The sequence below is a fragment of the Barbus barbus genome (assembly GCF_936440315.1).
Source record: "Barbus barbus genome assembly, chromosome: 30".
In the NCBI taxonomy this organism is placed as follows: Eukaryota; Metazoa; Chordata; class Actinopteri; order Cypriniformes; family Cyprinidae; genus Barbus; species Barbus barbus.
Genome location: NC_136758.1, coordinates 28,346,897 through 28,369,595, shown reverse-complemented (window position 1 = coordinate 28,369,595; position 22,699 = coordinate 28,346,897). Strand labels below are relative to the sequence as shown.

Below are 22,699 nucleotides of genomic sequence, written 5' to 3'. Positions count from 1 at the left end.
GGAATTTATTCATTTATTTCAGTTTTACATTCTTGTGATTTTATCTTGTATTTTGACAGTTTTTATTTTAAAAATGTTTATTAGAATTTAAAATTGTAATGATTTATTTATTTTCAGTAAGTGTTTTATTTAGATTTTTATTTTGAAATAATTTATTTCATGTATACATTCCTATTTTAATAATTTATACTAACTTGTGTATGACTTTTGACTAGTATGTGTATGTGTATATATAATTTATTTTTATTTTTTTCTCACTGTTTTTGGATTAATAGAAAGTTCAAACAACATAACTTATTTAAATAGAGATCCTTTGTAACATTATTTGTAACATTTTACCATCACTTTTGATTAAATTAGTTCATCCTTGATGAATAAAAAGTATTAATTTCTTTCAAAAAATGACATGGCCATTTATCATTTAGCAGATGCAAAGCAACGTAGCATATAAATGAGGAACACAAGCAGCGATTCATCACATATATTTGCTCTTTACTTCCTAAAGTTAGTGTTTGTTTTTGATCGCCAAAACCTCTTAGCCTGCAGAACAAGTTTGAGCGAGGTGCGTCCGGTCGTGCCATGATGAAAAATGGCAGCAGGCGTAATAACATATTGGGCATCTGCTGTGGATGAGAGTCTTAAGTACACAGGGCTGAAGGACAGATGTTGTGGCGGCTGCGGCGTTCGCTCTGCTCCTCCCCAGTTGTTGTGAATCAGGTGGACTCATTTGTAATGCTTTAGCTTTATTGAAGCGCTGAAGCTCCACATCCGCAGAGAGAGAGAGACGGCCGGACGCTCTGGAGCGCTGCTCTACTTTCAGCAAACTTACAGAGACACACACACACACTCACTAACACACTCGCGCACACACACACACACACACACACACACACACACACACACACACACTTACTCACTAACACAGTCGCACACACACACACACACACACACACACACACACACACACACACTCACTAACACACTCGTACACACACACACACACACACACACACACACACTCACTAACACACACACACACACACACACTCACTAACACACTCGCACACACACTCGCACACACACACACACACACACACACTCACTCACTAACACACTCGCGCGCACACACACTCACACTCACTAACACACTCGCGCACACACACACACACACACACACACACACACACACACACACACCAGCTATAGGATGTGCTTCTTGGTTTGGTAGTTTGTTATTTATTATTAGACTGTACTAGAAACTGTCTTATTACACCAGCAATTCTCAAATATTTTTATCAGCCAAACCCCTTTATATAAATAATTTAACAACACATTTGTATGTTCACAGTTCTCTCATTTGTTTTTATTTGAAAGTTACTTGCTTATTATAATTTCAAACTGTGTTATTTGGAAATTATTCATTTATTTCAATTTAGCATTTTCATGATTTTAACAATTAGGTTTTCTAAGCATTGTATGATTGTTTTCATATTTAGTAAATGCTTTTTATTATTTATTTAAATTGTACTTTTTTATGATTTGAATCACTTTTAGCAAGTGTTGTGTTTTGTCAGTTTTTAATTAAAAAATATTTATTATATTTTTTTACATTTATTTTTAGTTTTATTTTGATTGCTTTTATTTAATTTTTTGCTTTCTTATGATTTTAGTCATTTTTAGGAAGAGTTGTATTTTGAAAATTATTTATTTTAATTTGTACCTTCTTACGATTTTAATAGAATTTTTATATTTTTTTATGTGTTGTATTTTGACTTTTTATTTTTTTTAAATATTTATTATAAAATAGCATTTTTACTATTTTATTATTTTTTAGTAATGGTTTTCTTTTGATTGCTTTTAAAAATATTTATTATAATTTTTATGATTTATTTTGATTGCTTTTATTTCAGTTGTACATTCTTATGATTTTAATCATTTTTAGTAAGTGCTGTATTTTGACTTTTTTTTATTTTAAAAATATATTAATTTGACTTTTTTTATCAACTCACACACCGTCAGGGGTTCACAAACCTTTTTGGGAAGCCTTGTACTAGACGACTTTGCCTAAATCATTAGTGTGGTTGTATATGTCTGTGTTTTGTGTTTGCTCTAGCTGCTGTTCATGAAGTCCAAAACATATTTCATAAAGCATATTCAATTCACTAGCATTATCCAACAACTCAGAGCTTCACATTTGCAGATCTTACCTTGCTCATCGTCATGTGAACACTCCTGTAAAAAAGGAAAAGTTAGAAAACAGGCATTCTCTTCAGAGAGCTGCACGTGATCTGAAGTTTCTGTGAAGCGGCAGTAAAATCCTCATGTGTGGCAGCAGGATTATGAGTTTAGATGACAAATGCATGTGTAGTTGCTCTGTTACGGGCCAGTCGCTGCTCCTCTGGTCTGTCACAGCTGAAATGAGCCGAAAGCCGCTAAAAGCAGCGAGACAGACGTTTGCCGTGACACATCCACACTTTAGTGACAGAGGAAATGGGCCAATTAAGGACAGCTTGCTCAGACCCTGCATGGGGTTAATATTCAACTCCCGTAATTAAAAATAAATTACACTTTTCCTGGATAACTATTCAAACTGTCTCTGTGTTTCTGACTCTCTCTGTTTTTTCACTTCCAATTCCGCAACATCTGGTGCAGTGATTTCTGCACCGTCCTCAGCACAAATTGATTTCGCTTGCAGAATACGGCAGCAGCTTTCGGTCGCTCTCTCTTGTGCTGTTTTGGAAACGGAGGTGTTTTGCTGTTGTTTGGAGCTCAAACAAGGTTTTACATCTAAATTTAGATGCATGCTTGAGTCATTCTTTCATTACGCAGGTAAAATCGTTTCCTAAAGGTTTCGTTCTCCGCTCAATAAAGGTCTTTAACCCCGTGAAGCCTGACGTGTGAAATAATCATAATAGTCAGAAAGTCTATTGAAACAGTTTATTGAAAATATGAATATTTAAAAAGTTTGCATATTTGATACATTAGGCTTTTGTGGTTCATTTATTCATAATTATGAGATTGAAAGTTAAAATTAGGACATAATCAAAATTTTGAGATAAAAAGTTGAAATTATGACATACTAAGTCATAATTATGAGATAAAAAGTCTTTGACACACATTCATAATGTTGAGAAAAAAGTCATAATTATGACAGTCATAACTTTGAGATAAAAAGTGATAATTATGAGATAGAAATTCCAGATTTTTGACACTGAAGGTCAATTATGAGATAAAAGTAGAAATTGTGACATTCTAAGAATGTTAATTATGAGATAAAAAGTCATAATTAGGAGTCAAAATTATGAGAAGTCAAAATTGACATACTAAGTCATAATTTTTTGACTCGTTTTTAATGGAACATTAAACTAAGTCAAGTAACCTTTATTTATATAGCGCTTTTAACAATACAGATTGTGTCAAAGCACTTAATAATAAGTGTATAATAATGATATAATAATAAGATTAAACACTCAATTTTCAGTTAAAGGCATTTCATTATTGAATTCAGTGATGTCATTGTCTATCTCAGTTTAGTTTAAATAGTATCTGTGATATCAAATTGATGATAATCGCTAGAAATCAAGTGTTCCCAACTGAGCAAGCCAGAGGCGACAGCGGCAAGGAACCAAACTCCCTCTGTGACAGAATGGAGAAAAAACCTTGGGAGAAACCAGACTCAGTCCAGTTCTCCTCTGGCCAGGAGATTATTGTTTATTTATTGTTTAATTATTGATTTAATTACAATTTTAAACGTATAAATGTATTATATTTCTATTTTATAAGGGCTTTATAAGTAATTAACAAGATTTTTAAATCTATACGATGTTTGATAGGGAGCCAGTGCAGTGTTGACAGAACCGGACTAATATGGTCGTACTTCCTGGTTCTAGTAAGAACTCTAGCTGCTGCATTTTGGACCAACTGTAGTTTGTTGATCAAGCGTGCAGAACAACCACCCAATAAAGCATTAGACGTTGAGAGCATAGGTCGCAATTTAGATATGTTTTTGAGATGGAAAAACGCAGTTTTACAGATGCTAGAAACGTGGCTTTCAAATGAAAGATTGCTATCAAACAGTACACCTAGGTCCCTAACTGATGAAAAAGAAATGACAGAGCAGCCGTCAAGTGTTAGATAGTGTTCTAGATTATTACATGTGGGGTTTTTAGGTCCGATAATTAACACCTCTGTTTTTTCAGAATTTAGCAGTAAGAAGTTACTTGTCATCCAGTTTTTTATATCGACTGTGCATTCCATTAGTTTCTCAATTTGGTGTGTTTCACCAGGCCGTGAAGAAATATAGAGCTGAGTATCATCAGCATAACAGTAAAAGCTAACACTGTGTCTCCTGATGATATCTCCCAAGGGTAACATGTAAAGCGTGAAAAGTAATGGCCCTAGTACTGAGCCTTGAGGTACTCCATACTGCACTTGTGATTGATATGATATCTCTTCATTCACTTGTACGAACTGATGGCGGTCAGATAAGTACGATTTGAACCATGCTAAGGCACTTCCACTAATGCCAACAAAGTGTTCTAATCTATTTAAAAGAACGTTGTGGTCGATAGTTTCGAACGCAGCGCTAAGATCCAGTAGCACTAATAAAGAGATACAACCATGATCAGATGACAGAAGCAGGTCATTTGTAACTCTAATGAGAGCAGTCTCAGTACTATGATACGGTCTAAATCCTGACTGGAATTCCTCACAGATACCATTTTTCTCTAAGAAGGAATATAATTGTGAGGATACTACCTTTTCTAGTATCTTTGACAGAAAAGGGAGATTTGAGATCAGTCTGTAATTAACTAGATCTTTGGGGTCAAGCTGTGTTTTTTTAATGAGAGGCTTAATTACAGCCAATTTGAAGGTTTTGGGGGCATATCCTAATGACAATGATGAATTAATAATAGCTAAAAGAGGATCTTTGACTTCTGGAAGTAGCTCTTTTAGTAGTTTAGATGGAATAGGGTCTAACATGCATGTTGTTGGTTTAGATGATTTAACAAGTTTATACAATTCTTCTTCTCCTATAGTAGAGAATGAGTGGAATTGTTCCTCAGGGGATCTATAGTGGATCTGATGTGAGACTGTAGCTGACGGCTGCATGGTTACAATTTTATCTCTGATAGAATCGATCTTGGAAGTAAAGTAGTTCATAAAATCATTACTGCTGTGCTCTTGAGAAATGCCAACACCCATTGATGCTTTATTATTCGTTAATTTAGTGACTGTATTGAATAAATACCGGGGGTTATGTTTGCTTTCTTCTAGAAGAGATGAAAAATAATCAGATCTAGCAATTTTTAATGCTTTTCTGTAGGATAGGGTACTTTCCCACCAAGCTATACGAAACACCTCTAGTTTTGTTTTCCTCCAGCTGCGCTCCATTTTCCGGGCTGCTCTCTTTAGGGTGCGAGTGTGCTCATTATACCACGGAGTCAGACTGCGTAAAGGAACAACTGGATCTAAAGTGCTAGAAAAGAGAGACTCCATAGTTTCTGTTACATCATCAAAGACAGACAAATATGTTTTTAAAAACTTTGAAAAAGTTTGCATACAAGTTTTCATGTTTTGTTTATTCAGAGACTCAAACTGAGTAAAATATGCAATTTGGTGCAGACGCTGATCTTTGATGAAATATGATGAAATTCTGATGGTTAGAATGAGATCTTTATAACAACAGAGCATATACTAACATAAAATGATCTAAATATCACTCTATATCTCCAATAATGTCTTAGTCAGATGAAATAGAAATGATGAAACACATTGAGTAGATTGTGTGTGACAGGTTTAACAGCCAAGTTTGATCTTGTTCATCATTTAGAGGCTGTATAGGGTGCAAATGACTACAGAATTGTTGGCATTGGTCATATATGTATTCATAAAAAGATATTCTGTATTGAAGATTTTAGGTGGCTACACATTTTTGGGTTAATCTGCACAAATAAAACCTTTTTTTTTGCTTTTCCTCTGTTAATATTAAATAAAAGCTTGTGTATTTATTTGGCTTTCTCTCTCCGTCTCACAGGAGAGTACATAAAGACATGGAGGCCGCGGTATTTCTTGCTGAAGAGTGACGGTACGTTTATTGGCTATAAGGAGCGGCCGCAGGACGTGGATCAGCTGGAGACGCCGTTAAACAACTTCTCCGTGGCACGTGAGTCTCTCACACAGACCTAAACTTACTACATAACGTATGTGTATGCATGTGTGAATCCAGCTTCAAACTGAATGAAGTACTTGCCTCATAATGTGCATTGTGTAAACTACATATGTATGTGAGCAGCAATAATGTACGTTTTAAGGGTTATTATGAAATGTTTTTATGACATGCATTGCATGTTTACTTGAGTGAATGACTCAAGTAAACAAAAATAGACATGGAAGCTTTTTTTTGGAATCAAGAAACACTTTTTAGCTGTCAATTCTGGCTTTTTTGTGGCTGAATTGTGAGAAGTAAAGTCAGAATTACAAGGAAAAAAGTCAGGACTGTGAGAACTGTGACAAGCTTGTCTCCAAAAATAAAATAAATAAATAAAATGGAAATTGCAACTTTGTATTACATAATTCAGACTTTTTGTTCTTGCAATTATAAGTCTATAACTTGCAATTTAGACTTTTATCTAAGAGTTTATATTGTGCAGTTCTGAAACAATGTCTGATTTGTGAAATATAAACTTGCAATTCAGAATTCTGAGATATAAAGTTTGCATTTTGAGATATAAACTCAGAAAAAGGCCAAAAGTTTGAGATTAAAAGTCTCAATCACCATTTTATTTTTTAGTTATTTATAAACTTTGAAATTGCATTTTTTTTTTATTTCAGGTTAATTTGCAACATTAGACGTATTTTTTTGCACCTTCTAAAGTATTTGTTTTTGTGAAACTTATACATAATACACATTTTTGTTTGATAAATGCCACAGAGAAAGTTAAAAACAGGCTAGACCAAAGTTTTAACACATCTTCAATACTTGGAAATGTGAAGCGAGAATGAAATATATTGTAAATATAAAACTGATTGCAGTGTATTTCGTACATGCTTAATGTAAATATATAACTTCAGGTTAATTTTCAACATGGTTGGTAGTTTTATTTATAAGTTGTTTTAAAAAATAATGCATATTAGACATTTAGTTTGATAAATGACACATTAAATGGGTTCAAATTGCATTATATGCATATAAGACTAAAGTTGCGGCTCAGTTTTCATAAATAGACGGAAATGAGAAGCGAGAATTAAATATAAAACTGATTGCAGTGTATTTCACGCATGCGTAATTGAAATATATAACTTCAGGTTAATTTGCAACATGGTTGGTAGTTTTATCTATAAGTTATTTTTTTTTAAATAGTGCATATTAGACGTTTAGTTTGATAAATGACACATAAAATGAGTTAAAAGTGCATTATATGCATATAAGACTAAAGTTGCTGCAAAGTTTTCTTAAACAGACGGAAATGAGAAGCAAGAATTAAAAATATTGTAAATATAATAGCGATCGCAGTGTATTTCATGCATGCTTAATTTAATTTATTATGCATGACCGGACTTGATGTTATTCTTCTACTAGTTCCATCTGACCTCCATCAACTCAAACAGTTTTATGTTTCCTCGAGGGACGTGCAGAACATATTAAACACATCCAGGCCGTCTCCTCCAGTCGCACCTCAGCAGAATTTAGCGAAGAAGCCCCGCCATCGCTGCGAAAACTGTTGAGATGATTGAACAGACTAATTAGACAGCCATAATGTTTGTTCAAGAGAACGCTTCCTCCCTGACACTTGTGAAATATAGTGGTTATTAAGTGGCTGATCCTCATTATTTATCTCGCCGCTGATGGAGGCTCGGGTTGAAGCGTTGGATCTCAGTGGTGGTCTCACCCGGGTCCTCCATCTCGTCGACAGGCCGTGTGTCGTCTCTTACGTGACACATGTCTCCTCCACGCTCGCTCCTCGACATATGTTTGCGGGAACGCGCTGGCAGAATCGCTGCTGGATATTGGAGGCGATTGTGCTTTGTGGCGCTGAAAGCATAAGTTTTCCTCTTTGAGTGAGCACTTTTGAGTGCAGAGAACACAGACGCAGCTTATTTCGCCTGCTCTCTGAAGAAAAAGACGTGAGTTTGAGTTTTTAACAACTGATGACGGACGCAGTTGTGCATTCGTCGTTGGAATCGCAGAAGCATCCGTGTGTGAAAGGAAAACACAAGCGGGACTTATTGATCGTCAATATCAGATTGGCCGCGTGAAGTTTGACATCTGTTTGCAACAACTTATTAGATTAAAAATTCATTTCTGACATCGCAAAACATCCTTGTGTGCAAATGTTAGGAGGAAACATATTAATGTTGATTATTATGCAAAATGACAACAAATTAGAGTTTGCGCCGCTGATTATTAACAAGCATAAAATCATTATGTGCTTATATTGAACTTTTTTTTTTTTTAGATGAACATCATATTTACCACAATAACATTTATTGACATCATGCATTTTTATTTTTATTTTTTTAAGAATTCTTAGATTTTTTTCATTCTAATTCTATATTCTTTTAAATATAATTCAACTAAAAAAGGAAAAAATAGATAAATAATAAATACTGTGTGTATGTATGTATATAGAAAATAAATTATAAAATAGTGTATATAATAAAATAAATATATAAATAAAAAAATTATAATAAAAATGTAAAATTAACTATATATAACTAAAGAAATGTATACAGTAGGGGTATACTGTTTAGTAAAATCAGATGAATGCACGATATTGATGTTGATTTATTATGCAAAGTGACAGAATTGTTACCATGCAAAATTTAAAGAGGTGTAAAATCAATATTTTGGCTGTTTTAGATGGACGTCTTTGACCGTTGCATCACGTTGTCTTCTGCCATGAGCTTTGCTTTTAAGATGCTGTCAAGTTCAAAATGATTTAGCAAATTAAAAATAAAAATAGTTTTAAAAATGCTTCTAGAAAAGCATTTTTCCTCAGTTATACTCTCTGAGTTTGACATTTGTTTGCATCTCCACAACTACTTCTAACATTGCAAAATACCTTTGTGAGCAAATAGTAAAGCAAGTAGTATATTATTACACACAACATTAATGTTGATGTCTGTATTATGCAAAGTGACAGAATTGTTGCCAAACATACAACACCAGTCAAAAGTTTGGAATGTTTTTAATGTTTCTGAAAGAAGTCTCAAATGTCAGTATATTACAATGATTTCTTAAGGGTCATGTGACACTGAAAGTGGAGTAATGATGCTGAAAATTCAGATTTGATCTCAGAGATAAATTAGAGTTTAACAGATATACACATAGAAAACTGCTATTTTAAATTGTAATATTATTTCACAATATTACTGTTTTTACTGTATTTTTAGTTAAATAAATGCAGCTTCAGTGAGCAGAAAACACTCAAAAACAATAAAAATCATAATTATTCCTAACTTTTGACCATACAATCAATATGTGCTAATGTTTTTCACCTGTCTTCCATGAGAGTTGCATTTTTAAGATCCTGTGTCAAGTTAAAAAAGATTTAAAAATTTAAAATTGTTTAAAAATGGCTCTTAAAAACTAAATTTTAGTACCATAAAAAAAACCTAAAACATTTTTGGTACTTTAAAATATAAGAAAAAAACTTAAACTTGTTTTATTCCAGCTAATTGCCAAGGCAACATTTTTCATTTTTGTTAAGTTTAAGTACTAAAATAACTAAAACTAAATATACTGAATCTAATAAATAAAAAAAACTAATATATATGACAAAAACACATGCAGTAAAATTACTAAAACTTTACATTCAAAAAAATCTGATTCAAAATATTAAACCTTTGTTTGCATCTCACCAACTTTTTAGATATAAAACTTAATTTCTAACATTGCAAAACATCCTTTAGGAATACATAACATTTTAAAATGTTCAATAAATTTTATTGCACACAATATCAATGTTGATTATTGACAGAGAATAATTGTGACCATGCAGAATTTATGAAGGCATATAATTAATATGTGCTCATTTTAAACTGGGTTCCACCATCTTCTGCCATGAGATTTATGTTTTTAAGATGCCGTGTTTTTTGCCTTAAAGTGCTTTTAGAAAGCCTTATGTTTGTTTCCAGTCCACTCTTTCTGAGCGGTAAGTGGAAATGATTTTGTCAGTAGGTTTTAGCTTCTGTTTTAGCTCAGATTTTCCCTTTTAAAGTGCATGAGTTGTTGAGGTGTGTGTAAGGTTTGCATGTGAGCGCGTGCGGAGTGAAGCGCAGTGCACCTGTTCGCTGCTCCCTACTGAGTGTGTGTAATGTAGTGCTGGAGAAACTCTCAGATAAAGATAAATGATTGCTGTCGTCATTTCTCTCGCTGTCCGTGTCTCTGGTGTGGTTTTCCCCGGATGTGTCCAGAGTGTCAGCTGATGAAGACGGAGCGGCCCAAACCCAACACATTCATCATACGCTGCCTGCAGTGGACCACTGTCATTGAGCGCACCTTCCACGTGGAGAGCCCTGAGGAGCGGTCAGACACACACACACACACACACACACCTGCATACCTGCTCCTTATTCACTGTATATGTGCTCATTCAGCTTCATTTACAGAGAAACTAGTGTGCAAGAAATCATACAAATGCATTTACATTACTTCAAATAAAATAAACATTAACTGAAATGAAATATAAAAAATAAAAAAAATCAGCTAGTTGACATGGCAACATTTTTCTTTCAATTAGTTGAAGTACTAAAATAAACTAAATAACCTAATACTAAACATGACAAAAAATAAAATAAAAACTATAATGAAAACAGAAAATATGAGAACAAAATCAAAGTCAGTATATTATCAAAAGCTATAATAGTGTATCAATGATACTAAAATAACGCCGGCAAGCACATTCAACTTTCACTTAAGGCTGCTTGATTATGGCAAAATTATAATCATATTTATTTTGGTCAATATCGAGATCATAATTAACATGATTACTGGTTGACTGAGATATCATGCATTTTTTTCCCTTGAACTTTAAATATAATTCAACTGAAAAACAAAACAATAGTAAAAAATTCAATTAAACTAAATAAATTACATTTAAATGCTTACATTTACATAAATTTAAGTAAACACATAATATTTATTTGGAAACAACATGCATTTGTTGAAAGTTAGGTTTTCTTGTATTTTATTTCAACTAAAAATTTGATTAATTATATGTGTGTGTGTATATATATATATATATATATATATACATATATATATTTATATATTTTTTTTTTAAATCATGCATTTGTTGAAAAGAAAAAAAACATCTTGGATTTCCTTGAACTTTAATATAACTCAACTGATTCAAATAAAACAATATTAAATTAATTCAAACCAAAAAATTTGAAAGAAACAATTTGATGAAACAAAATGTTTTTTATTATTATTTATATAGATATATACATATGCACATTTAAAAAAAAAAAAAAAATATATATATATATATATATATATATATATATATATATATATATATATATATATATATATAAAAACAAAAAGTAAAAAAAATTTAAGTACATTATAAAATAAATGTATACACATTTAAATCTCTTTATAAAAATATATTTGAAAGCATCATGCTCTTGTCAAACATAAAAAAAAACAATTCTGGATTTTCTTTTAACTTGAAATATAATTCAATTGAAAAACAAAAAGATAAAAGAAAAAAACTGATAGAACAAAAAATATTTTATATATATATATATATACATATATATATACACACATTTAAATTAATATATAATAATAATAATAAAAATAAACTAAATTAAATTAGATGCAGGTGTACTGTTGTTTAGCAGCATGAGATAAATGCTACTGAACTTTCATATACAGTATATTAACAGGTGATTATATCCAAGCGACTTACAAAGGAACATCATAGACAATTAGTCATAATATTTGCAGCACAAACAGCAGAAAAGCAGCATTGGTTTACATGTTTGTGTTGTGTTGTGTAGGGAGGAATGGACCAAAGCCATCCAGACTGTAGCCGACAGTCTGCATAAACAAGAGGAGGAGATGATGGACGCGTCTCCCGAACACATGGACATGGAGATGTTTCTGACCAAACCTCGGCTCAAAGTGGTACTTAACACACACTATAACCCAAAATAATAAACAGATGTTTGTGACTGACGGCTGATGTGTGTTTCAGACTATGCACGACTTCGAATACCTCAAACTGCTGGGAAAAGGCACTTTTGGGAAGGTGATTCTGGTGAAGGAAAAAGCCACGGGAAAATATTACGCCATGAAAATCCTCAAGAAAGAAGTGATTGTAGCCAAAGTGAGTAAAAATATGAGAAATATTAGTATGTCTGAGACGTGTGTGTGCTTTATACCTGATTTTGAGCACAGTTTTGTCTGAAGTGGAATTAAAGATCTTCTAAACACATCAATTAAGGATCAGTTTGATGTGGAGTAGAAATGTTGTAGATACTTGACTGATAAAACTATATATATTTTTATGGACTATCACAAATTTAATTTTAACAGTAAACCTCTGTAATGGCACTAAACTTTTTGCCCAAAAATAAAAGGAATTGTTCATTTTCAGTTAGTTATGCTTTAAGAGATTAATTAAATTGAACGTTTTTAATGCATTAATTTGAATCCCACAATTTTTTAATAATAAGTTTGGATTAAATCAACAATCCAAAAAAATGAAAACAGAAAACACAGAATTTCTGAAAACATAAAACATTTCATAGGGCCATATTATTGTAAAAATGTTAATAAATGATAAAATTGTTAAAGTTATATAAATGATACTGATTAGACATGTTTTTCAATTATTATTAAAATTTAATTAAATCATTAAAACAGAATCCAAAAATGTTTTTATGGAAAACATTGAATTTGGGGAAAATAAAACTGAATTTGGGAAAAAATTAAACGGATTTCATAGGGCTCTATTAAATTGTAAAGGTTTTATGATTTCAATTAATTAGACATGCTTTTTGATTGATAAAATTTAATTTAGCCGGTGGTTAAACTTAAATTAAAAATTAAAAAATTAATATTGAGAAAAATTCAAATTATAAAATTTAAAAAGTTTTTAACTCATCAAATTGTTGTTAAATATAAGTTTTATGATTTCAATTAATTAGACATGCTTTTGAAAAAAAAATTACTGAATTAAAAAATTAAAAACAACAACATAATTTGGAAAAAACAAAAATAAAAATTGTTCTAAAATTGTTTTATTTTTGTTTCTTGTTAAATTGCATACGTTTCATGGTTTCAACTAATTTGGCATGTTTTTTTGATTAATAAAATTTAATTTAGCCAATAGTTAAAATTAAATGAAAAGTTGAAATGGAAAAAAATAAAAACTTTACTATAAGATTGTAGAATAATTTACATAAGATTTAATTTAATGCTCAAATACAATTTAGATGAGACACTATGCTGGGTCTATTTTTTTTTTTTTTTTTTTTTTTTTATAAAACATACATTTTTATAATATTTATTTTGATGCACTATTCAGAGTGGAAGAGAAAAAATAATTAATAATACATTCAGTAAATGATGTTTAAAAGCATCCCAGGATGCAGCTCATGAAGTCGGTCCTGAAGCTCAGATATGAGCCAGTGTTTATTGGTGTTTGATCAGTGCATCATTGTGTGTGTGTGTGTGTGTGTGTGGTGTGTGTTTCAGGATGAAGTGGCTCACACACTCACAGAGAACCGTGTGCTGCAGAACTCCAAACACCCCTTCCTCACGGTGAGAGACCCTCCTCATCCTCTCCTCTGCCTCTCTCTCTCTATTTAATACACTGTTGTTTGTATTTGTGTAGGCTCTGAAGTACTCTTTCCAAACCCACGACCGCTTGTGTTTCGTCATGGAGTACGCAAACGGAGGAGAGGTGAGGATCTGGTTTACAGTGCTTTACAGTGATCTGATGCTTTAATCGCTGCAGCGCTCCTTTCTTCCGCAGCTCTTCTTCCACTTGTCGCGGGATCGGGTTTTCTCGGAGGACCGCGCGCGTTTCTACGGAGCAGAGATCGTGTCTGCGCTCGATTACCTGCATTCAGAGAGAAACGTGGTCTACAGGGACCTGAAGGTCAGGAGCTAGTGTATCCTATTATAACACATCTGGTCCTGCTGATCATTTCATCACTAATAAACCAGTTCATCCATTATCACAGTGGTCACTTAATGATGAATCTCACAAAAACACGTGCAGGTCATGTTTCACAAGCATTAATGACAGGTCAGCATGTTTTCCTGCAGTGTAAAGGTCATTGCACACTGAGTCCGAAATTTTCGCATTCGTTTTTCCGTTTTTTCGTATTTCCCATCCTTTCCTATCAAAATGCATGCTACGGATGCGAAAACGCAAAAAACCTGATCCGAATTTTTTTTGACGGACGAAAGTCTCGGAGGCAGTGTGCACCTTTAAAGTGTGCTTTTTCATTTTTGACACTATTTTTGCTGTATTCTAGCAAAATATGACTGTAATAAGTTTTGTATTTTAATCACTGTAAATTGTTAAAAAATGGCATTTCATGTTTTTAGAACATTATAATGAGGTAAAATGTGCAAAAATGTCAAAAAAAAAAAAAAAAATTATATATTAATGCTATATGTTATATACACACACACACACACATATATATATAGTCATTTATTATTTATAATATATTTATATGAAAATGTATGTTTTTTTTACTAAGTTACTAGGATAAATTGTATATTAATTAAATTGTGAAGTACAGTTATGCGTTGTGATTTTTTTTTTTGATACATTAAAAAAGTAAACTTTTAAATTTTTCATAAAAATATATTATTGTTGTTATTATTATTGTATTAATTACAGTAAGACTGAAAAATAATTAATTAAAATGTAGTAATCAAAATTAATTCTAAAAAAGTTATATTTTTAAAAATACAGACCGAAAAAAAGCTAAACGAATCTTAAATGTCCAAAAAAACCATCTGTATTTAGTATACTAACATTTTAAACTTGTGTTCTTAAAGCACCTTTAACAGTGGTAAAATCATTGTAATGAACACCTTTGGCTTAAAGAAAATAATAATAATCACAGTAAATGAGTTGGTGCATTAATAGAGAATCACAGGTGTGTGTAGAGTGCATTGATGTGTGTTGTGTCCAGATGATGATGATCCTGTAGGTCAGCAGAAGCAATGCTTTGCTTTCTCTGTTTCAGAGCCGCTCAGGTTCATGGGAAAGTGCCGCTGTAGCAGGACACTGTTTGTGCTGACTGCGTTCCTGAGCCGCTGGCCACGTCTGTGTGTGTGTGTGTGTGTGAGAGATACAGCTGCCAGGTGACTGAGACATGCTGATATTAAACCCCTCACACACACACACACACACACACTGATGCCATCTTATGCTTTTCCATTTGAAATTAGGTTCATTTGTAGATACATTTCAGCTGGCTTGTGTTGAATTGAGTTTAATTTCTTACATTTTATACATTTTCATATCACAAACACAACACAAACCAGGCCAGAAAATCACTGACAAGAACTGGATTTAGAGTAATTTAGTGCAACGGAGTTTAGAGATATATGCCACAAAGTGTATATTTGAAATGTATTTATTTAATCACTGTTCATTTATTTACTTTTTAAATTAATTTATTTTATTTATATATTTACTTTTGTTATTTATTTTTCATTTGCCTTTTAAATTAATATTTTTGATTATTTAGATTTAATTTATTTTTCTTTTTTGTTTGCTTATGTTTTATTTAGTTAGATACTTTTTTATTAGCTTTTGTATCAAGTTACTTTTTTATATATTTACTTTTTATTTATTTATTTATGCATTATTGACTTTTTATTTATATATATTTACATTTTATTTATTAGGGTTTTTAACTAATTTATTTATTTATTTATTTTTTTTTATTATTTATTTACCTTTTATTGATTGATTTACTTTCATGTTGCTGGAGCTGTTGGTTTGGTTCAGTGTTTTTCTGAGATGTATTTGGAGGAAATATGATGAAAGGTGAAAAGCCCTTGTCAGATGATCACAGATTGAATATTTCCTCTTATTTATCGTTTACTCTCTCAGCTGGAAAATCTGATGCTGGATAAAGACGGTCACATAAAGATCACTGATTTCGGCTTGTGTAAGGAGGGAATCACAGACGGAGCCACGATGAAGACCTTCTGTGGGACTCCAGAGTATCTGGCTCCTGAGGTGAGAGAAACCACATCAAACCCTCACAGAAACCAGTACAGTATACTGATCTGAAGAACCTGTCAGGAATCATCAAGAACCTGTTTAATCTGCAGTGCAGAGATTCCCAAATTATTTCATCAGCCGAGCACATTTAACCTGAAATATTGACTTAGATATTCAATATTTCTATAATTCAACACATTCACATATTCACATGATTCTCTGATTTTGGTTAAAGGTCAAATGTAAACGGTAGATAAACAAATTAAATATTTTAAGTGTTTAGATTTTTTTTTTTTTTTTAGTTTAAAATTATTTATGTTATTATGGTATTTTATAATTATTTTGTTTTAAGTGTTTTATTTTGACTTTTTATTTTTAAATTATTTATTCAATTATATTATATTTAATTATTAGCTATGATAGAAGGGTGGATGGGAAACACATAATTATGTGATGTCAAATATAAAGCCTTATTCAAAGTGTAGTATTTGATAAGATTCATTTAAGAAAAAGTTAAACCATTTTTTTTATTATTAAACCATTTTTGTTTTTATTTTTATTTTTTATTAATAAATAGTAAGTAAATAAATGTTACTTAAAAAAGCTAATAAAAATTAAATAAAATGTAAATAAATAAAGTATGTAAATAAATGTAAACCAATAAAAAAAAAGAAAAAATGTAAATAGAATGTAAATAAATAAATAAAGAAGCATATAAACGTAAGCAAATAAAACAAATAAATAAATAATATTGGTATTATTTTAAATAACAATAAGACTAAAAATATATAGAAAATAAAATGAAAGTATTTAATAATATGATAATATTTTAACTTATATTTTATATACACGTATACATATATATGTATAGGATGAAAAATAACACCAGAATACAAAGCAAATATTAAATGTCCAAAAAATAAAGATGTATTTTGTATAAAGTAATTCTTGTATTTTTTATTTTTTTTTGTATATTTTGGTGAAATATGACCTCGACATTTCCTTGAGCATTCACTTTTGCAGTGAGAAATGGTTGTGTGAATCTCTAGCGCTTCACAGAAGCATTGAAGAAGCTTTAATGCAGGGTGTGTATGTGTGTGTGTGTGTAGTGTAGTGTAGTGTAGTGTAGTGTAGTGTGTGTGTGTGTGTGTGTGTGTGTGTGTGTGTGTTTGGGTGAAGGGCTGGTCGTGTTGACACAGTTGTGTCGGCGTTGTTTTTAGCCCGGTGTGGGACAGGTTTTGGCAGAGCTGTGGGAAACGTGAGCTTCTGTCCCGCTGAAGCAGAAGGGCCACCAGCGCTCCAGCTGACCCCACAGCTGCCCACAACAACACATGATATCAGGGGACTGCGGGCCGAACACCCTGTGAACCGGCCTGAACTCTGCCCTCTGCTGGGGACTCTGTGTGTGTGTATTTTATTGTGCAATAAATGCAAAAAAGGTTTTGTTTCAGGGTTTAGAGTTAGTATGTAGTAGCTAGTTTCATTCATTCGTTCAGTCATGCACTTTATTTATAGAGCACTTTACAACTGCACCTGCAGACCAAAGTGCTGTACAAGCATCATAAAAAAAAAAAAAACATAAAACACACAACCTAGTAATACATTGAATACTAGCCCAACCTCTCAAAGGCTAAACAAAGAAAGTAACTTTTGACACGTGCTTTAAAACCATTTAACGAAGTTCATGAGGCCGACTACTCCAAAGCCTTGGACCCGCAACAGCAAAGGCCTGATCTTTGGCCCTTTTAACTTTAAACAAGTTCGAGGAACAGCTAGTAATGATTTATTACTTGATCTTAAAAACCTAGGTGCTTGGTGAAGAGCAATAAGCTCTGACACATAAGCAGGAGCCATCCCATGCACTGCTTTTAAAACATATAGCATAATTTTATATTTTATCCTGAAGTCCACTGGTAGCCACTTAACAGAAGCCAAAATTGGAGATATATGATGACTTTTCTTAGCACCCACCAGCAGCCGAGCCGCTGCATTCTGCACTAATTGCAAACGGGATATAGTGGTCTGACGGGACCCCACATACAAAACATTGCAATAGTCAGAACAAAGGCATTAATAACATTCTCTAAATTATTTATCGACAGTATAGGCTTTAATCGAGCAATAGACCTAATCTGAAAAAAGCAACTCTTATCCACAGAATTAATCTGCTTATCAAATTTCAGCTCTGGATCAAACACAACGCCTAGATTTTTTACTTGGTCATTGCAATAGTCTGACCATATGCCTAAATATGAGGCAATATCTAAGCATCCTCTGGCAGGAACAAAAAGCATAATCTCAGTTTTAATTTAGTTTAACCGAACCAAATTGAGACATCCAGCCCATAACCTCCTCCAGACATGCCAAAGTAAATTAGAACCACAATGCTCTGCTGATTTCAAAGGGAGATAAATCTGTGTATCGTCAGCATACAAATGGTAAGACTTGCCATATTTTTAAAAATCGAACCCAGAGGCAACATATACAAAGAAAATAAGATGGGGCCAATAACAGAACCCTGAGGAACCCCACAAGTGACAGGAACAGTTGTTCTTACTTCACTGAGAATGCTCTATCAGAAAGATAAGACTTAAACCACTTTAAAACCGCCCCACGTATTCCAACCAAATGAGATAACAGATTGATAAGAATCACATGGGCTATTGTATCAAAGGCTGCACTAAAGACCAATAAAGTCAGAGCTACAGCATTACCTGCATCTCTGATTAAATTAAGATCATTAACAACTCTCAAGAGTGCAGACTCTGTACTATGACCTGCCCTAAAACCGGACTGAAATTTATCTAAGATCTAATATTTACGTACAAATTTGAAATGTATATATAATGCCACAATACAAAACAACATTTAAAGGTCCTAAAAAAACAGTATTTTCAATAAAATAATTTTTGTTTGTTTTATGTGTGTTTGTTTGCTTGCTTCCATTTGGATTTGGTGAAATATAAACCAAACATTTTCATGAATGTTCACTTAGAAACTGACAAATGGTTCGTGTTAAATTGCCCAAAATTGCAAATTTTTTATGTTAAACACCAAAGAAGATATTTAGCAGTATCTCCTCTGTAAAAGCTCCCAAAATGACTAAATAAAGAGCATGAAGGCATCATCACAGCAGTTCATATGACCTGTGCGCTATATTAGTTTTCTGAAGTCGTGCGTATGAGAAACATTTTCATGTCTGTTCCTCATACAAACCGTCAAATGCCTTCAGAAGTCACACGAACTGCTGTTATAATGCCATAAGACTTAAAAATAAAAAAATAAAAATTACAAAAATAAAAACAAATAAATAATTAAAAAAAATTTTTTATTAAGCATTAAAAATTAAACATAAAATTGTATGCGTTTTATATTATTAGTTTAAATTATTATTTTTGTATTATTATTAATAATATTAGAATTATTTAAAATAACAATAAGACTAAAATGATATAAAAATAAAAATATATATTAAATAATATTTATAAAACTAATTACATTTATACACTGAAAAATAATGAATGGAAAAGAACAAAGGACAAATAAATATAAAAGAAAATAAAAGTAAGTAAATAATAATAGTATTGTTTAAAATAACAATAAGACAAAAAATATAAACCTAAATAAATCTGTAATAAAAATATATATTTTTAAAATATAAATAAAACATTTAATGTGATCATTTTATTTATATTATTTTTTTAATAGTTTTTGTTATTAATAATATTAGTATTATTTTAAATAACTAAAACTAAAATTATATAAAAATATATATTTATGTATAAAATAATTATATTTATACACGCTTAAAATAATGCATGCAAAAGAGCAGCGTACGACATTGAGGAAACTCATGTGGGACGTCCCGTGTCACCTGTCCTTCTCTCTCTCTCTCTCTCTCACTTCTTCTTGGCAACTTCAGTTCAGTCCCCATGTTGACATGACAACAGGGCCCATGCCGAGAGACGGGGACATTGCCATGGCGACGGGTGGCCCCTCTGGAGTGGGGCCCGGGCCGCGTTACAGGTTGTTCCGCTGTAAACAATGAGCTTGTTGTGCGTCTGGAGCTCTGGAATGCACTTCTGTGTGTTACTGATGCTGTAATGATGGCTTTATATGTTCACAATAGAGCAGCGTAACATGATTCAAAAAAGGACAAAATATGCTTATTTTATAGCTAAAAATCAAGATGTAAAATGACATCATATTTCTTATATTAATTTGGAATTCTCAACCACTTCAGGGATCCTGCCAGACTTTTATTGTAATTACAAAACTAAAACTCTAACAAAAAAAAAAGTTAAATTAAATTAAATAAAAAATGTAAACTTACAATTCACCAAGTTGCCAAGGCAACATTTCTAATTTTTGTGTAGTTTAAATTTTATGTCTAAAATAACTAAAACTAAAAACGTAATGCATATAAAATATCATTAAAAACTGACAAGAACTCAACAAAATTACTAAAACTTTCAAATTGAAGTGAAAACTGAGTATATAAAAATAAATAATAATATTAACAAAAACTATAATAGTATATCAGTGATACTAAAATAATATGGCTAAATGAGGGAATTTTAAAAGTGTGATTTCTAGATCTTTAAGTGGCATAGAAATTAATAAAATATTAAAAGTCATGGAAATTTCTACATTGAAGATACATTGAGAAATTGCTTAGTAATAATGATAATAATAAACTATAAAATTCAGTTCTTGCAACTTCTGGAATTAAAGAATGTAAATATTATGATTTAAAATACTTTATTTAATTATTTTTTAATATATCACAGTTTCTAATAAGCAATTACTTGAAAAAAATACATTTATACTTATATTAAAAATATTTAAATGCATTTTATTTCAGTTAACAATGCAACATTCCTCATTTTCATTTAAGTTTAAGTTGAAGTACTAAAATATCTAAAACTCAAAAGCTATACAGACATTTAAAAATCCTAAAACACATTTGAATTAAAATGGAAAATATAAAAAGACTGAGTTGTGTGTGGTTTTGCTCATCTGACTGTTGGGTTATGGGTGAGTTAGTTTACTGGGTCCAGCTGAAGGGCGTCCTGGGCTCCACAGCTGTGCTGGTCTTCAGCTGCAGGCCCAGCTGTCCAGTCACATGACCGCGGGCGGCTCTGGAAATAGACAGCGCTCAGTAATTCTAGAGAGCTCCATGGCGTCACCTTACCACTGAGTCATTCTCTCCCCGTGACACACACAAACACACCCGCCTTCATTTCAGACACCATCAACACGGCACTGCAATCGGTTTTATTTGTTACTCGCATTTAGTTTTTTCCATTTGTACATTTTCTGGATCTCTTTCATTTTTTTTTCTAGACTCAGTTTTAATGGTTAAATTAAATTTTTTGCAATCAAAAAGCATGTCTAATTAACTGAAGTCATGAACAATTTAACAACAGTTTATTAAAAGTTTAACAAAAATGTCATTTTTAGAGACTTTTTTTCCCGCCAGTTCCATTTTCCCATTTACATTTTTCTAGATTCCAATCTTTTTCTCTCTCATTTTAATTTTTTTATGGTTACATAAACTTTTAGTAATGTAATTAATTGAAATCATGAATAATTATTATTTTTTTAATTAATATAATTAAATTTATAAACACAAATATTTTAGAGCCCTAAATGAAATCTGTTTTATTTTTTACCCAAATTCCCATTTTTTTTGTAACACTTTACAATAAGGTTTCATTAGTTAACATTAGTTAACAAAGATTAATAGAGACTGTAATAAATGTATTGTTCATGTTAGTTAATAAATTAACTAACAGTAAAGTGTTACTGTTTTTCTTCCATTTTAATTTTTCTGGACTGGATTTTTCTATTTTAATTGTAAAAACAAACAAACATGTCTATTATTATTAATCATTACATTTTTTGCAATCAAAAAGCATGTCTAATTAACTGAAGTCATGAACAATTAAACAGCAGTTTATTAAAAGTTTAACAAAAATGCTATTTTTAATAGCATTGAATTTTTTAATTCAATTTTTTAATTGTTTTAATTTTTCTGAACTCCATTTTAAGTTAAATTAAATTTGAGTAATCAAAAAAAAATTGATCAATTTAACAACAGTTTGTTTAAAGTTTAACTAAAATTTAAATACATTTTATTTTATTTTATGTCCAAATCCCGCTTTATTTTTTACCAAATTCTGTTTTCCATTTGAACTTTTATCCATATAATCCATATTTAATTTAATTTTACTAAACAAAAAACATGTCTAATTAATTGAATTCATAAAAGTAACTTAATTTATTGCATTTCTTTTTTTTTTTACAATAATAGAAATTCTGGATAGTTTTTTTTTTTTTTTTTTAATGAGATGAAGGCAAATGACAATTAAACAAACCCATTAATTTTTGGCAACAAAGTGTTGCCATCAGCATCATAAATCCTGCAAAGTTTATATGTGTATATATATATATATATATATATATATATATATATA

The 22,699-nt window shown here is 31.4% G+C and overlaps 1 protein-coding gene across 1 annotated transcript in view; it reads left to right on the top strand.

Annotated features, from left to right (window-relative positions):
• Positions 1 to 22,699, top strand: part of akt1 (v-akt murine thymoma viral oncogene homolog 1) — a 55,440-nt gene that overhangs the window by 24,525 nt on the left and 8,216 nt on the right. The window contains exons 3-10 of the mRNA XM_079386333.1: positions 6,038 to 6,166; positions 10,420 to 10,531; positions 12,016 to 12,142; positions 12,213 to 12,344; positions 13,718 to 13,783; positions 13,857 to 13,925; positions 13,998 to 14,123; positions 16,107 to 16,235. Of these exons, the coding sequence (XP_079242459.1) occupies positions 6,038 to 6,166; positions 10,420 to 10,531; positions 12,016 to 12,142; positions 12,213 to 12,344; positions 13,718 to 13,783; positions 13,857 to 13,925; positions 13,998 to 14,123; positions 16,107 to 16,235 (890 nt within the window). The remainder of the gene's footprint in view (positions 1 to 6,037; positions 6,167 to 10,419; positions 10,532 to 12,015; positions 12,143 to 12,212; positions 12,345 to 13,717; positions 13,784 to 13,856; positions 13,926 to 13,997; positions 14,124 to 16,106; positions 16,236 to 22,699) is intronic.